The sequence below is a fragment of the Coregonus clupeaformis genome, chromosome 3, assembly GCF_020615455.1.
Source record: "Coregonus clupeaformis isolate EN_2021a chromosome 3, ASM2061545v1, whole genome shotgun sequence".
NCBI lineage: Eukaryota > Metazoa > Chordata > Actinopteri > Salmoniformes > Salmonidae > Coregonus > Coregonus clupeaformis.
In genome coordinates this window covers 29,535,756-29,549,806 of record NC_059194.1, presented here as the reverse complement: position 1 = coordinate 29,549,806, position 14,051 = coordinate 29,535,756, and the positions used below count along the sequence as shown (strand labels likewise).

General features: G+C 43.7%; 1 protein-coding gene across 10 annotated transcripts in view; it reads left to right on the top strand.

Moving 5' to 3' along the window:
* The window catches only part of LOC121544210 (janus kinase and microtubule-interacting protein 1), a 57,180-nt gene that overhangs the window by 29,360 nt on the left and 13,769 nt on the right, over positions 1 to 14,051 (top strand). For 9 of the 10 annotated variants that reach the window (XM_041854134.2, XM_041854142.2, XM_041854155.2 and 6 more), the window contains 16 exons: positions 60 to 269; positions 509 to 625; positions 819 to 965; positions 3,749 to 3,907; positions 5,281 to 5,343; positions 7,359 to 7,487; positions 8,222 to 8,350; positions 8,592 to 8,675; positions 9,841 to 9,903; positions 10,054 to 10,152; positions 11,131 to 11,232; positions 11,344 to 11,397; positions 11,560 to 11,625; positions 11,739 to 11,807; positions 11,961 to 12,038; positions 13,116 to 13,322. In XM_041854134.2, coding sequence (XP_041710068.2) covers positions 60 to 269; positions 509 to 625; positions 819 to 965; positions 3,749 to 3,907; positions 5,281 to 5,343; positions 7,359 to 7,487; positions 8,222 to 8,350; positions 8,592 to 8,675; positions 9,841 to 9,903; positions 10,054 to 10,152; positions 11,131 to 11,232; positions 11,344 to 11,397; positions 11,560 to 11,625; positions 11,739 to 11,807; positions 11,961 to 12,038; positions 13,116 to 13,322 — 1,776 coding nt within the window. Of the gene's footprint in view, positions 1 to 59; positions 270 to 508; positions 626 to 818; positions 966 to 3,748; positions 3,908 to 5,280; positions 5,344 to 7,358; positions 7,488 to 8,221; positions 8,351 to 8,591; positions 8,676 to 9,840; positions 9,904 to 10,053; positions 10,455 to 11,130; positions 11,233 to 11,343; positions 11,398 to 11,559; positions 11,626 to 11,738; positions 11,808 to 11,960; positions 12,039 to 13,115; positions 13,323 to 14,051 lie in introns of those variants that run through there. The other variant, XM_045208072.1, reaches the window with a different exon arrangement.

Here is a 14,051-nt window from a genome sequence, read left to right as displayed (position 1 = left end):
TATCTATCTTTGTCTCCCTCTCTCCTCATCCTCCCATCTCTCTTTCTATCACCCTCTAGATGGATGAGTTGAAGGGGAAGGACCGTGTGGTTTCTGCGTTGGAGAGGGAGCTGGGGGTGCAGGCAGGTTACGCCCAGAAGCTCCAGCTGCAAAAGGAGGCTCTGGACGAGCAGCTGGGCCAAGTCAGGGAGGCAGAGAGGCACCATGGCAGCCCCAAGAGAGAGGTGGTCCCTACCCTGGGGGATACCCAGGACTATATCAACAACCAGGTGAGGACAACCCCATTAAAATACACACACACACACACACACAGGTACGCGCAAGCACACACTTATGTACACAAACACATTTTACTGACATGGCATTTTCCAAAAACCTGGTGGTCAGCGCATTCACACATTGTCTTTTTCTCTAATCATCTCCCCCAATTTTTCTCTCTCTCTCTCTCTCTTTGTCTCTCTCTTTGTCTCTCTCTCTCTTTCTGTCTCTGTCTTTCTGTCTTTCTCAGGAGGTGGAAGATCTTCGGGATGCAAGGAGGTTCCAGCTGAAGATAGCTGAGCTCCACTCTGTTACCAGGAAGCTGGAGGACAGGAACACGCTGCTGGCTGATGAGAGGAACGAACTGGTGAGGAACACACACATACACACAGCTACAGAAAATCACTTGGTGGATAACTAAACATTGTAGGGACGTTATGGGGACTTATGGAAACGTTATGGGAACATTGAAGGGATATTATGGAAATGTGCAGGTATATAAAAATAGGTCTACACATCTCCTCACTATTTCTCTTGTTTTCTCCCTCCATCTTGGTCAGTTGAAGCGGGTGCGTGAGGCAGAGAGTCAGATGAAGCCCCTGTTAGATAAGTATAAGAGGATGTCGAAGAAGAACGATGACCTCCTGCAGACTCTGCAGCGCATGGAGGAGAAACTCAAGAACCTCAGCAGAGAGAACGCAGAGATGGTGAGGGAACCATAAATATCCTTCTTTGTCTACTTTCCTTGTCTTTCCTTGTCTCCTTTCCGTGTCTTGTCTCCTTCATGACGGGAAGAGGACACCATTTGAAAGTATTTGGACCAAATTGTTGATAAGTGTAACAGGAGTATAGCCAATGGATTAAGAGGAAACTATACTGAACAAAAATATAAACGCAACATGCAACAATTTCAAAGATTTTAATTAGTTACAGGAAGACCCACTGGGGAGCCAGGCCCAGCCAATCAGAATGAGTTTTCCCCCACAAAAGGGCTTTATTACAGACATAAATACTCCTCAGTTTCATCAGCTGTCCGGGTGGCTGGTCTCAGACGATCCCGCAGGTGAAGAAGCCGGCTATGAGGGTCCTGGGCTGGCGTGGTTACATGTGGTCTGCGGTTGTGAGGCCAGTTGGACGTACTGCCAAGTTCTCTAAAATGATGTTGGAGGCTGATTATGGTAGAGAAATGCACATTTTAGGGTGGCCTTTTATTGTCCCCAGCACGAGGTGCACCTGTGTAATGATCATTCTGTTTAATCAGCTTCTTGATATGCCACACCTGTCAGGTGGATGGATTATCTTGGCAAAGGAGAAATGCTCACTAACAGGGATGTAAACAGATTTGTGCACAAATGTGAGAGAAATAAGCTTTTTGTGCGTATGGAAAATGTCTGGGATCTTTTATTTCAGCTCATAAAACATGGGACCAACACTTTACATGTTGCGTTTATATTTTTGGTCAGTATACACTACCGGTCAAAAGTTTTAGAACCCCTACTCATTCAAGGGTTTTTCTTTATTTTTACTATTTTCTACATTGTAGAATCATGTAATAACCAAAAAAGTGTTAAACAAATCAAAGTGAGGTCAAGAGACAGGATTTCCTGAAACATGACGTAACTTTAAGTTGTGCAAGGTGACTTTGTAATCAAGGAGAAATGTCACACAGATGCTGCTGCCTAATTATCTTGATGCTTTTTCTCAGATATCCACTGGAGGACTCCCTTTCCCTCCATTTCACAGAGCAATTATACATTTCACATGGTACCTACTGGACAATGTACACAATAGTGAAGACATTAAAACTATGAAATGACACATCATGTAGTAACCAAAAAAGTGTTAAACAAATCAAAATATATTTTATATTTGAGATTCTTCAAATAACCACCCTTTTCCTTGATGACAGTTTTGCACACTCTTGGCATTCTCTCAACCAGCTTTACCTGGAATGCTTTTCCAGCAGTCTTGAAGGAGTTCCCACATATGCTGAGCACTTGTTGGCTACTTTTCCTTCACTCTGCGGTCTGACTCATCCCAAACCATCTCAGTTTGGTTGAGGTCGGGGGATTGTGGAGGTCAGGTCATCTGATGCAGCACTCCATCACTCTCCATCTTGGTAAAATAGCCCTTACACAGCCTGGAGGTGTGTTGGGTCATTGTCCTGTTGAAAAATGATAGTCCCACTAAGCCCAAACCAGATGGGATGGCGTATCGCTGCAGAATGCTGTGGTAGCCATGCTGGTTAAGTGTGCCTTGAATTCTAAATAAATCACAGACAGTGTCACCAGCAAAGCACCCCCACACCATAACACCACCTCCTCCATGCTTTACGGTGGGAACTACACATGCGGAGATCATCTGTTCACCCACACTGCGTCTCACAAAGACACGGCGGTTGGAACCAAAAATCTCAAATTTGGATCTCAAACTAGGACACATTTCCACCAGTCTAATGTCCATTGCTCGTGTTTCTTGGACCAAGCAGGTCTCTTCTTCTTATTGTTGTCCTTTAGTAGTGGTTTCTTTGCAGCAATTCGACCATGAAGGCCTGATTCACACAGTCTCCTCTGAACAGTTGATGTTGAGATGTGTCTGTTACTTGAACTCTTTTAAGCATTTATTTGGGCTGCAATTTCTGAGGCTGGTAACTCTAATTAACTTATCCTCTGCAGCAGAGGTAACTCTGGGTCTTCCAATCCTGTGGCGGTCATCATGAGAGCCAGTTTCATCATAGCGCTTGATGGTTTTTGCGACTGCACTTGAAGAAACTTTCAAAGTTCTTGAAATGTTCCGTATTGACTGACCTTCCATGTCTTAAAGTAATGATTGACTGTTGTTTCTCTTTGCTTATTTGAGCTGTTATTGCCATAATATGGACTTGTTCTTTTACCAAATAGGGCTATCTTCTGTATACCCCCCTATCTTGTCACAACACAACTGATTGGCTCAAACGCATTAAGAAGGAAAGAAATTCCACAAATTAACTTTTTAAGAAGGCACACCTGTTAATTGAAATGCATTCCAGGTGACTACCTCATGAAGCTGGTTGAGAGAATGCCAAGAGTGTGCAAAGCTGTCATCAAGGCAAAGGGTGGCTATTTGAAGAATCTCAAATATAAAATATATTTTGATTTGTTTAACACTTTTTTGGTTACTACATGATGTGTCATTTCATAGTTTTAATGTCTTCACTATTGTGTACATTGTCCAGTAGGTACCATGTGAAATGTATAATTGCTCTGTGAAATGGAGGGAAAGGGAGTCCTCCAGTGGATATCTGAGAAAAAGCATCAAGATAATTAGGCAGCAGCATCTGTGTGACATTTCTCCTTGATTACAAAGTCACCTTGCACAACTTAGTTACGTCATGTTTCAGGAAATCCTGTCTCTTGACCTCACTGCTCGAGTCGCCTAACCCTGAGAATGTCTCTCCTCCCTCCCTCTCTCTCTTCCCCTTTCTCTTTCTCCCGCTCTCCCTCCCCCCCAGAAGGAGAAGGTGCACTCTCGTTCCCAGCAGCCCCAGCCCCAGCAGCTGAAGAGGCCTACCTCTCTGACAGACCTAAGCCATGCCCACGAGGAACAGGAAGTAGAGTTCCTCAAGCTACAGGTTGCCGAGCAACGAGGCATCATCGACGAACTCACGCAGGTTAGGGAGATGGACACAGACATTCACACTGCAGTTTATCTGATCTTTAAATCACCTGAACTTCCAAACAACAGGGCATTGACAGATCATTATTGTAGTGAGATTAGTGAATCATGGCACCCGACTAGCTCATAAACAAACAGGCGGCCATTTTGTTGAATTTTACCAGAGTACATTGAAACAGTGGGATAAAATGGGTGCCGTTAGGGTCAGTGAACTGTTGGGTAACATGTTGATCCTTTGTACCCCTGGGCTGCCCTCCAGACGCTCACCAACCAACCAACCACCCACCCACCACTCTCTCAACTTTTTTTAATCACCTTTAATCAGAGCCTACTGATAATTCACTCATTAGCATGGTGTTCTGCTGGCTCCTTGCTTCTGATTTAAGGTGTTGTTCACACAACTCTTTGTCATAATCTCTTGACCCTGTTGCTCTTAAGAATCCTTTTCGTCTCACTTTTAACGATGGGTGCATTTTGACAAGCCTAAATATTTTTTTATTTGTCACATGCGCCAAATACAACAGGTGTAGACCTTACCGTGAAATGCTTACTTACAAGCGCCTTAACCAACAATATTTACTAATAAACTACAGTAAAAAATAAGAGCAACAATAAAGTAACAATAACAAGGCTATATACAGGGGTGTACCGGTACCGAGTCAATGTGCGGGGGTACAGGTTAGTCGAGGTAATTGAGGTAATATGTACATGTAGGAAGGGGTAAAGTGACAATGCATAGATAATAGATAATAAACAGCAGAGTAGCAGCAGCGTAAAAAAAGGGGGGAGGGGGTCAATGCAAATAGTCCCTGTAGCAATTTGATTAGCTGTTCAGCAGTCTTATGGCTTAGGGGTAGAAGCTGTTAAGAAGCCTTTTGGACCTAGACTTCGCGCTCCGGTACCGTTTGCCGTGCGGTAGCAGAGAGAACAGTCTATGACTAGGGTGGCTGGAGTCTTTGGCAATTTTTAGGGCCTTCCTCTGACACCGCCTGGTATAGAGGTCCTCGATGGCAGGAAGCTTGGCCCCAGTGATGTACTGGGCTGAGGCCGAGCAGTTGCCATACCAGGCGATGATGCAACCAGTCAGGATGCTCTCGATGGTGCAGCTGTAGAACTTTTTGAGGATCTGAGGACCCATGCCAAATCTTTTCAGTCTCCTGAGGAAGAAATCACACCATATTCAGATTCTGTCTCCAGTATTCTACACACAGGGGATGATAGATGGCCTAGATTATTACAATTAGTTTGTCATTTTAAGGATCAGTCCCACATCAATCCAAGAATTCTCCTACATACTGTACACAATGCATGTGGTGTAGACTCAAAAGGGTGTAAATCCTAAGCTGTCCTCTGCTCCTTTTTGCACAGGAACGTGACAGACTGATGCTCTGCAAAAATAACCGAAGAAGAACCCTCAAGCTACCACCTAAGGTAAGACCACTGCTCCCTTTACCCTACTCTCTGTGGGTTTTTTGTTTTATAGCACTAGGCGTTTCTTTGTTGTGTTCTATATGTCTCTGGTCACACACTGCTGATTCAGTGGTGTTGTCACTAAGCAACGGTTTCTTCCCATGATGCTGATGCACTGGTTCTGTCTAATTGGGCTCAATGGGGCACTGCGTGTTGATTGTGTCTTTGTGTGTGTGCAATTGTGTGACTGTGTGTTTTATAATTGGGCTCATAGGGGAACAATGACACCTGTTGTTCAGCTCAGAATGATAGGTAGATAAGGTGTTGATGAGGAGGAGAGGAGGCGCGATTAACGCAGTTGGGCTGTGTTCGCAATAGAGTTTGCATAGTCAGTGATGTATGTTGTTAAGAGAGGAGGAGATGGAAGATTCAACAGACTCCCTGCATCTATAACTGGAGCTGGCTATTGGGACTCTCACTCTGAAACTGAAATCTGCAATTGGAACTCTCCAATCTCAAACTGAAAAAGGCAATTGGGACTCTCACTCAAGCTGGGAGGGTAATTGGGACTATCAATCTCAAACTGAAAACGGTAATTGGGACTCTCACTCTCAAACTGGGAACGTTTATTGGAACTCTCACACTCAAACGGGGAATGGAACGGAACACACTTACTGGAAGAGTCTGACTGGAATAGAAAAGTGTTCTACTGCTGCCTCGCAGGCCTGGAAACTGCCTTAAAGATATCCTGTTTTTTCCCTGGGGAGGAGTGAATGCTATTTAACACTCCTCTCACTCTCTCACTCTCTCTCTCTCTCTCCATCTTTGTCTGCGGAGTGTGTGACTGAGACACAGTTGTGCGTCAGAGCTTAGTGCCCGAGGACTGGCTTGTTCAGTATAGGTTGCCTTGGAGGATACTAGATTTGTTGAGAGGTTCTAGTATATTCTAGTATATTAACAGTATGTACGAGTATTTCCAGCTCATCCTCTACTTCTCCTTCTTTATCGCCCTTTGTGCTATGGTCTGTCTCTACTTCTCTGGTTGTCAGGAGATGACCTACAAACACGATGGTAAGGACTCTACTGTAGTATAGTAACCATTGAGCTGACTGGATTGGACCTGAACACAATGGGAAGGAGACTGTGGTTTTTAGAGAATGTTGTTGAGTCTATAAGATCAATGGGAAGGATGAGATTAGCCTTTCTTTTAGAGAATATTGTGAGGATAGTTTTGGTTTCATAATCAGACGGTAAGGAATGTTGATGTGATTGTTCCAAGGTTGATGGACTGTCTACAGTCGCTAGTGAAAGTCTACACACCCCTTGCACAGTGTTCACATTTTGCTGCCTTACATTTTTTTGTTACTGATCTTCACAACCTACTCCACACTTTCAAAGTGAAAGAAAAATCTTTGAACATTTTCCAAATGTAATAAAAAATGAAGATTATTGATTGCGTATGTCTTCACACCAGAGTTAATATTTGGTGGAAGCACCGTTGACTGCTGTGAATAATTACCAACCTCACACAACTCTTAGGGAAACATACTGTATATCAATTATTTTTGTCAAAATTGCTCAAGCTCAGTAAATTTGGTTGGGAACCATTGATGGACAGCAATATTCAAACCTTGTCTCTGATGTTCCAGGAGATTTAAGTCAGGACTGATATTGGACCATTCAGGAACACTCAACACCTCTTGAAAAGCCAATAATTTATTCAAAATTATTCACAGCTGTAATGGCTGCCAAAGGTGCTTCCACCAAATATTAACTCTTGGGTGTGAAGACATGCAATCAATACAACTTAATTTAGTTTTTTGTTTTAATGTCTAACTTTGAAAGTATGGAGTATGTAATCCCTTTTTAGATTTAATTTTAAGGCAGCCAAATCTGTGCAAGGGGCTTTCACTAGGCAGTAGGTGAGTGTTCTGTACAAAATTGTGTGTGTGTTTTGTCTTTTCTCCTAACATTTTTGTGTGTGTGCAAATCAATATATTACAGATTATCTCTCTTCCCGCTCTATATCTCTCCAGAGGCATGTTGTGGAGACGTATTTTGGATTTGATGAGGAGTCTGTGGACTCTGAGACGTCCTCTCTGACCTCTTACGTCACCGACCTCACAGACCGCACCCCCGCTACGCCCGAGGAGGACCTGGAGGACGTAAGTGTGTGTCTGTGGCCTTTACTCAATTGGATTTGCTCAACTCCTGCGTCCTCTCTCCTCTGTCCTCTCTGGCCTCCTTTTGAAAAATATCAAAATGAATCAAAGAGATGTGGCGAGGAGAGGGGAAGTGGACGAAAGGCGTTTGAATTAAATAAGACTCTCCAATCGCGCGTCATCAGGCAAATAATGTTTACAGGGTGGAATCCCAAAAGAAATGTATAAAGTGATAAACAAATTTAGCTAGTTGTGCAAGACATTTTATAGATAAAAGGATACGTAGCATATCGTTTTTAAATGTTTGCATGCTTTTCTTCTTCAAGAAAACAATCGCTGATTTTAAAGGGGGTGTGGCAGATTTCAAAACTCTGGTAGGATACACTCGTGCTTCCTCACGAAAAGGAGGCTATTGAGGAGGTGAGGACCGTCTTCCGTTAGCCTACTTAAGAATTGACACTCCTTGACCACTCATCCACTTATCGGTTTCCAGGTCACGGAGGAGCGAAAAGTGAGAAAAGGTGTCTGTGTGTGTTAGCTGTTTAGTAGTGGTGTAATGGTTTAAAAAAATTGGTGCGTAAACGGTGATGGCCCTTCGAAGTGAATAAAGTAACACTCCCTTTATTTTCAATGCATTTTTCAGCGGTAAGTGGGTACATGCTTGCGCAAATTAATGGTGTTCAGGTGTATGTGTAAGGTGTTCAGGTGTGTGTTTGACCCTGTCTCTGTTTCTCCAGGGTGTATCTCGTGAAGAGGCAGAGCTGAGGTTCAGACAGCTGACCAGAGAGTACCAGGCTCTCCAGCGGGCCTACGCCCTCCTACAGGAACAGGCTGGGGGGTCGCACGACGCTGAGAGAGAAGCCAGGGTTAGTAGCTTTAACCTTTGACCCCTACCCCCTTATAACCCTTAACACAACTACCCCTAAAATCCATCCATAAACTCCTGATGTGACCATCACTGTCTCAAAACATGAGCGGTTGCCAAGAGGAGTACAAGATTAATGTCCTTCGGTCTTGAAGGGCTGCAGGATGTACAGGCTTTTGTTCCAGCCCAGCACTAACTCAATTCAACTAATTTGACTCTGGCCTCTGTTCCTGTTCACGCAGAACCGTGAGCAGTTGCAGGCGGATCTGATTGGCTGCCAGGCGAAGATCGCCGACCTGGAGAAGGCATTGGCCGAGAGGGGGCAGGTAAAAGAGAAAAGGGGCGGGGAGAAGACGGGGAGGTCCCTGGCTGCTCCGCTCTCATTGACCCTGCTGCTTGTCTGTCTGGGGGTTTTGCTTTTGGCCTGGCGCAATGCCGACCGGATCTGCCACAGGATCCTGTAATGTCACTCTGATGTCACAACTCTGCCCTGTTTGCATGCTCCACCAACTGTAGTTACCAGTATTTTTTTCCAGCCCTTTTTATATAGTCTATTTTCTACTGGAAAAGAGAGAATCAGCATTTATCTACTCATGATCAAATTGATTGAATGATACGTCATGCCAAACAAATCCACCAATCATACCAAATTATACCATTTACAAACATGAGTCTGAAGACAAGGTAGATTTTTTTTTAAATCACATAATGTGGAAATCATCTTAAATACATTCCTCTGTAAAGATATGTCAGTTTGATTATTTCCATGTTTAAGCAATCACATTTGTAAAAGTACAGAGTGAAATAAATGTAGAGAAGAGTATCTGGATTTGAGGTCAAAACCAATGGATACCAAATGCAGATCACATAGATTGTTCAATCTTATTGTTGATGGCTCAGAATGATGTCAATAGATTGAAAAGATCTAAGACCGAGCAGCGTTTCACAAAGGTCAGAACTCCTGGCTACCTCTATCATTCTCTGTTACCTGTTGCATGCATCACATTGGTTTACTGCATGTTACCTGTGTGTGTCACTGTGGCCTTGTTGCACTTTCTGTTGCACTGCTCGCACCTCTGGGGCCTCAATATACCTGTTTCTCTGTTCAGCATGTTGTTCACTCTTTCACTGTACCAATGCAGACTTCTAAGCACTTTTCTCTGTAATGCTGGTGGTGGACTTTCTCTCTGTTTAATTTTGGTTCAATAAAGCCATGCTACACCAGTTTCTTTTTGTGTTTGTCTTGTGGATGCATGTGTGTTGTTCACTATTCAAAGTCATTATTTCACTTATTTTGGGCTTGTGGGACTCTGTTCTAAACCAGCCAGTTTGGGCTAGGACTGAGCAGGTAGGGCTGGATCTGTTTGGGTTTTGGTGCTTATGCATGTTCAGTATCCCCTATGGGTGGCATGGTGCTCTTTTCTCCCCTATGATTCTGTGTTGTGATACTTAGTTTTCTTCTGAGATGTGTGTGACTGTATGTTTCTCCAGGATTCTAAGTGGGTGGAGGAGAAGCAGTACCTCATCAGGGCCAATCAGGAACTCCACGACAAGGTAAGACACCTCCTACTTCCTCTGTCACTCAACACTGTCCTGTGAGCCATATGGAAGGAAAGGACATGAGGATATGGCGCATTTGAGTGTATACTTTAATAGATAAATGATGTAATGTGGTGGGAAATACAAAAGTGTGTGTGTTTGTAGATGTGTGTGTTACAGCAGGCTGGGTCGAAGCTACAGGCGGAGGTGCAGGATGCGAGGGACCAGAATGAGCTGCTGGAGTTCAGAGTCCTAGAGCTGGAAGTAAGAGAGTGTACCACCATCAAACTGTCCCCAGGGGGCGACACCGGCCTGCACACCCGACGCAGGACCTACATACAGTGACCAGAATCACACACACACACACACACACACACACACACTACTGTGCTTCGACCCATTGTATGTACCCTGTATTTTCTCATTTTGCTTTCTGTGACTGCCTTACCATCCCCACTGAACTGGAAAAGTTGTATTTTTTAAATTGAAAGATGTACAAGAATGTTGTCTTAAGTGAGATGAATATACATTTGTATGGAATAAAATGTATTTAATTTCACCATCCACCCCATCTTTGTTCATTTGTCTCTCCTCCCTGCATGTAGTTAAGTTTTATTTACTTTTATTAAAAACGTACATTTATTTCAGTTGACTTTCAAACTGTTAGTCACACTTCCTAGATTTGTTAAATTCTCTCACAACAGAAGATTATCAACTGCATAGCTTTCCACCTTTCAGGTTTCACCTACTGTTTCAATCACACTGCCTCCAACAACTGATGTAGGATCAGTGTCTTTCATTATGAGATCATAGGATATACTCTATCACTTCAAGATGAGATCAAATAAACTCGTAATACACAGACTCCTAAGGATGGGTGGACCCATAATGCACCCAAAGTGCCTCAGTCACTTAAACACTCATACATTTGATGTTTTAAAAAACCCATTTGCTTTGGTTTGCTTCACCTTTTTAAACATGTTTCTCCACCCACCTTATTTGGACAGATTCTGAGCATGCTATCCTCATCATGTAAGTACTGTACATCATTACATCATGCAGTTCAGTTCCCAACCCTTACCCATTCACTATCCGTCTCATCAACCTACCCAATCAGAACGTTAGTTGGATTGTGCTGTCTCTTTAGGGGACTGACTTTGTGGTCTATAAAGTGGACGAGGAGGACTGTGTGTAGATTGTGTGTGTGTGAGGGCGGGGTTAACTGTCTGTGTTGTCCAATAGGAGAGGGAACGAAGGTCTCCAGCCATGGGCTTCCACATGACTACCTTCCCAGAGAACACCAACAGTGCTCTGCAGATATACTGCCACCAGGAGGGCATTAAGGTATCTCTCTTTCTCTCTCCCTCTCTCGCTCTTCCCCTCTCTCTCTGTCTGTCTCGCTCCCCCCTCTCTCGCTCTCTGCTTATATAAACTGGATGTGTAAACCCTCTTTAGGACGTGGTTATTCCAGATCTGATGAAGAAGCTGGATATCTTGGGAGATAATGGAGTGAGTTTACATTGTCACTCCACTCTTCCTAATGCTCTCAATATAACACTCTTACTAAAATTCACACTGAGATTTTCCTTCTCAATTAAAACCTTAAATACTTTAATTATTTCCCTCATCCTTTATCCCTTTCTTTTCTCCTCTTCCTCTCCTCCTCTCCAGAACCTGCGTAATGAGGAGCAGGTTGTTGTCATCCAGGCGGGGACGGTTCTCTCAATGTGTGAGAAGGTCAGTCTCTCCATCATCATCATCATCATCATCACCAGCACTCAGCCTGCCTCTACTGACACCTACTGGTCATATCCATTATCTGCTGTGGAATTAATTCTCTCTCTCCATAGTGGTTAAAGCAGATAGACAGCACAGAGGCAGCCCTGACCCAGAAGATGATTGACCTGGAGAATGAGAAGGTGAGCGAAAAAGACAAAGATATCGGACCATGCATCAGTGGTTCTTCTACAACTTTCACATACAGTACATGACACCGTTGTCATGATGATGTGATATCATGTGATGTCAAATCCTGTGATGTCATATCCTCTATTGTGCTGTGGCTGTTCCAGGACCTGTTCAGTAAGCAGAAGGGCTTCCTGGAGGAGGAGCTGGACTACAGGAAGCAGGCCCTGGATCAGGCCTACATGGTACGACACAGCAACACGATGGGACAGCAGGGTTACTCTAGAGCTGTCTCCTGCTTATAGGAATATGGGTGGTTGTCCTCTGTAGCTCAGTTGGTAGAACATGGCGCCTTTTACGTTAGGATTGTGGGTTCGATTCCTGGGACCACCCATACGTAAAAATGTATCCACACATGACTAAATCGCTTTGGATAAAAGCATCTGCTGAATGGCATTTATTATTATAATATTATTAAAACCCAATGGTCATTATTAACAAGCACCAGTTCTAATCCATTAGTTTCATAAAGTGCAAGCATGTTGTAGCTGATATAAACCCATCAAACATCACCAACCCAGAGACCAAACCCTGTTTGAGTTTGTGTTGTCGGGATACTGCATCTTTTACCTCAATGAATCCCTGTTTGCACTGGGTACTACAGGACAGAAAGAGACATGTCCTACTGACTGGAAAAGTATGGCTGTATTTTACTGTTCAGACATATCCCTAGTACTTTAAGACTCAATGCCTGAGTGTGTAATTCTAATGAGAAGGTGTGTCGAGGGGGAAAAAACGTAGGCTATAGATTTGTGAATGCCTGAATACAGAGTAAAGGCATAAACAGCCCATATGTTTTATGTTCTTCAAATCCCTAACTTGATTCAAGACTCACTGCCACCATTATGAGAGTCGGGTAACAGCAAGAGTATGTAGCATTCACTACCATTTATACATTGTATTCAGTGTGTTTTTTTGGTGTGTATTTGTGTTTTTAGTTCCACTTTATACTGTGTCAATAGAAGCATGTATTTACATGGTAACTACACTGGCGTAATAAGACGTTTTATTTTATTAAGCAGAGCTCTTCCCGAACAGGAGCAATTAGGGTTGTGGAGGGCACACGAAGATAAGCAAAAGCACTGCCATAGCTGTTAGTACTATGTAACAAAGTGTACTTAGTACCCACACTGTAGTTACCATGCAATTACCATGAACAAAACATCATTATAGCGACACTAGATATAAAGTGGAACAGTGTTTTCCATCTCTGCCATGATCACAGTGGCATGCCTGTGTGTGTGTGTGTGGCTGTATGACAGAGGATCGCGGAGCTGGAGGCTACGCTGTATAACGCTCTGCAGCAGGAGCCCGGTGGGCGCGCGGTGGCAGAGTCTCTGTCGGACAGGCAGAGGGAGGAGCTGGGGCTAGCCGTGGACAAACTGCGGAGGCAGATACTCAGGCAGAGCCGCCAGTATGACAGTCAGATCTTACAGGAGCGCATGGAGCTGCTACAGCAGGCCCAGCAGGTAAGGGAAGGCCTTAACCTGCAGCCGCCACAGAGAAAAGATGCAGTATCCCTCCCTCTCTCTACGTGTCTGTATGTGTGTCAGTATGAGTGTCGGTGTGTATTTGTATAAAGATGCAGTATCCCTCCCTCCCTCTACGTATATGTATGAGTGTCGGTGTGTATTTGTATAGAGATGCAGTATTCCTCCTGCTTTTGTGTGTGAGTCCTTATATTTAGTGTATCCCTCCAAACGTCAGCATTTCACAGAAGCCCTATCCTTATTCTAATCGTCTTTATATGCCTCACCTCATAACTAAAAGTCTTCCACTCATAACCTCAACGTAACACGTCTTATCTTAACCTTATGCGATCCATTGCTTCAGAAACTAACCATCAACTTTCTAATCTATAACACCATAACAGTTGACTAAAGACATGAATTATAATAAAACATTCTCTGTAACTGACCCGCAGTTGAGTGAGTCTTCCGAGTGTTCTCTTCAGTGGTGTCTCTTCCACCAGCCATGCTGGGTGCAGTTTTAGGATCTCACACTAATCACATCCCCAAAACAGCATTCTCCTGGCCCTGCCTCTTCTCTGGCTGACTCAGCTGTCTTGTGGTTATGACCTAAGCCACTTTTAGCATTCAGGTCAGCCACGCAAATGTGATCAGTGTGGTTCCAGTGTTTCATAACTCTATCCGGAGCATAGAAATCGTATTAAATTACTATTCTAATTCCTAATTCTA